Genomic DNA, 3,204 nt, shown 5'->3' on the forward strand with positions numbered 1-3,204 from the left:
ATGCACGGTATTAGAAATGTGGAGCACAACATAGTACCAGCTGAAGCTAACATCAGCATGGAAGAAGTGAGGTCCTTCAATGCCAGCCTGTGTTTTGTTGACGGGATGCCCCAACTTTCGAGCTTTCAAGTCTTACGCGTGCTAGCTCTAGAGTATTGTCCTAGTATGAATAGTCAACATCATCTGAAGCAGATAGGGAAGTTAGTTCACCTGAGGTACCTAGGGCTAGTAGGCGCTGGTGTGCTGGAGCTCCCAGAAGAAACACTAGGAGGGCTGAGATTTCTGCAGACATTGGACCTGAGGGAAACTGACATTGAGCGATGGCCCGGCACCATCTCTAGGCTAGAGCAATTGATGTGCCTTTGTGTTCGCCGGACTAGGACAGTGCCGGAGGGCATGATGGGGAGCCTGAGTTGCCTGGAATATCTGCGGTTACACCTTGTCAGCAGCAACTCTTTGAAGTTCGCGGCAGAGCTGATCAGGATGCAAAGACTGAGGGTGCTCGTGCTTGGTTTCCAGGAAATGGATGTGGAGTTGGAGAAAGCTTTGGTGGAGTCCCTTCGCAAGCTCCCTAAGATCCAGCGTCTAGAAATAATATACTACTGCAAACCGTCCAAGAGGGCTGTCACGTGGGAAGAAAGCCGCTGGGTGCCCCCTCCAGATCTTCGCCAGCTGGTCCTTGGAGGCCTGTTGTTCTCTAGGCTGCCGTCGTGGATCAATCGGTCGTCTCTTCCCAAGCTCTCCCATTTGCACCTAGGAGTGGAGGTCCTGGAAGATGGGGATCTGGAAACACTTGCCAGATTTCGAAAGCTCCGCTCCCTCGTGCTGATGGCTGCTGCAAGCGACGAACAACAACACCATATCACTACCGTTGTTGGTTCTTCTGATGATGCATTCAATGTATTGAATTTCTTCTCGACCAACATGGCCGTGAGGTTCGAGACTGGACTTGGTGGACCTCCGATGCCAAACCTTGAGCATGTTGAGCTCCGTGTGCGGGTTGCACAGTGTGCTGACTCCTGGCTCAGTAGCCTGGCAAACCTGCCGTCGCTTGACAAAGTGACGGTTCTCCTCGATTGCCATGGCACGTCCGCGGTGGAGACGGTGGAAGCCGAGGAGACGCTGAGACGTGCGACCGGCATCCGTCCCAACCGCTGTCTCAAGCTTCAAGTCACCAGGGATAATGGAAACGACGAGGTACTATTTATTTGTACTGATTTTAACATTGGTTCCATAATTCTTACTGGATTTTACTTACTCCATTTATTTGTAGTCAACATGAGTTTTCTGTAGTTTGCCCATTCATATTAACTTATTGTGCCTCTTTGAATGGATGCTGAAGCAGCTACCACTCATTGAGCAATACCGCTTCAAAGATTCACGATTTGAGGCTCTGCGGTCTGAGATGGAGGAAATACAGGCTGATCAACACCGACAACATCAGCGTGATAATGAGAGCGACGAAGAAATCACACTGGCTAAGGCGGCGAGTGAATAATGAGCCAATTCAATCTCTCTGCTTCATTGTTCAAGGGCTGCCTAGCTGTAGGTAATGCAGTTTTCTACATGCCCTTCCATTCTGCATAAACACATAATATCGTATTTGATATTCGATTTGTATCCATTACTCACCAGCTAATTTCTTCAACTACAATGTATTTATTTTTAATAGTTTCCAGATCAAATAATTTAATAGTCATTAATGTTTCTAGGGTTTATTAAGGGTTGACAAACTGTCCTAACCGATATCAGCTCTTGTTGCATCTTTGTACATCATAATTCTATATTCTGGTTTTCACTTTTCATCCTATTAGTTATTAAAATTGTTTTGTCCACATGTTATGCAGAAATTCTAGCGCTTCTGGTATATTTTATAAAAGTAACAACATGCAAAAAGTATTGTAATGGAGTATTCATATATAATTTAAAGTGAACAGCTAGCACTATTGGTATGTGGTTTGCTAAGGGAACAATTTTCCACTATTGGCATGCTTACCTAGTGACACATGGCATTTATGATTACTTTTAATCTAACATTGGTAGAAGTCTGTAATCTAATAAAAAATACATAGCATGCTTTGGCTTATTTTCAATAATAGCTTACATTGATATTCAGATGTAATTTGGGAATACATTAATTTATTTTTTGTAATGGCATGCGTGGATAATTTAGTTAGATATTAAATGGGTTAATGTATATTATATTTGATAATGACATATGTGGTTAATTTAGAAGTATGTTAAGGGAATAGTTTACACTAATTTTCATAACGATAGAGATTGGTAATTTACATGCAAATTTAGTGGCTTGCTTTTATGTGTCTTTGTTAATGGCAGAGATAGATAGTTTCTTGGAAATAGAATAAATCCAATGGTTATTGTTGGCTATGATACCTATGGTTTAAAAAGTTAAAGGCCTAATGTTTCTTACTATTGTGAGAATTTCTAAGATTTATGTTTATTTTCTCTAGCACCTCTCGTGAGGATTAACCTATAGGCTTTATTTAAGACCTACAATAAGTAATTAATATATTAATATGTATTCTTTTACATATGTAGCTACCGCCGGTACTTTCCCTTGGAAATTTTCATATAAACTTCCTACGTATAAAGTTTTTATATATAAAAACTATGAAGGGAAAGTACGAAAGATTAAAAAAATTTACTACAACTGTTGTTTTATATAAAATTAAACCACCATTGTTTCTTATATACGTCTTTTGCTCTTTCAGTTTCTTCAGGAGGACCTCGTTATCCTATCCTCCAACAGCTGTGGTGGCCTTGGAGAGCACTTGATCATCCATGTCAAATGATTAGGAATGGTGGAAGAGAGGAAGGCATTGGTCATACTGTGGCCCCTTATAAACAGTTGATGATGAACCCAGTTTCTTAGATTTTTCATTATACATAGTTGTTGTGACAAAAATTTGATGTCGTTAAATTGGTATTCAAATACTAATAACTACTTATTACTATGATTTTGTATTACTTATTAGTATGATTTTGTATTACTTATTAAATTATTTTCATTCCAATAGTCGTCAAAATCTTTACTACTTGTCGACGAAATCTAGTCGGCAGTCTACCGATGGGTATACCTACATATGATTCTACATATGATTCTACTTGTCGACGAAAAAATCTGCCTTCTGGAGATGCATCTTCAAAAGTGGCTCCAAAGCTAGCCGCCTCTACATATGATTC

At 40.3% G+C, this 3,204-nt stretch overlaps 1 protein-coding gene and 1 long non-coding RNA gene across 2 annotated transcripts; both read left to right on the top strand.

Moving 5' to 3' along the window:
- LOC136489600 (disease resistance protein RGA5-like) lies at positions 1-1,016 on the top strand. The gene is made up of 2 exons (XM_066486181.1): positions 1-952; positions 1,009-1,016. The coding sequence occupies exons 1-2, from the start codon at positions 1-3 to the stop codon at positions 1,014-1,016; spliced, it is 960 nt and encodes a 319-aa protein (XP_066342278.1).
- Positions 1,017-1,107: 91 nt separating this feature from the next.
- LOC136487457 (uncharacterized) lies at positions 1,108-2,807 on the top strand. The gene is made up of 3 exons (XR_010767265.1): positions 1,108-1,197; positions 1,346-1,549; positions 2,733-2,807. It is a non-coding gene; the product is annotated as an uncharacterized lncRNA (long non-coding RNA).
- The last annotated feature ends 397 nt before the right edge of the window (positions 2,808-3,204 follow it).

Source organism: Miscanthus floridulus, chromosome 10 (assembly GCF_019320115.1).
Source record: "Miscanthus floridulus cultivar M001 chromosome 10, ASM1932011v1, whole genome shotgun sequence".
Taxonomy (NCBI): Eukaryota; Viridiplantae; Streptophyta; class Magnoliopsida; order Poales; family Poaceae; genus Miscanthus; species Miscanthus floridulus.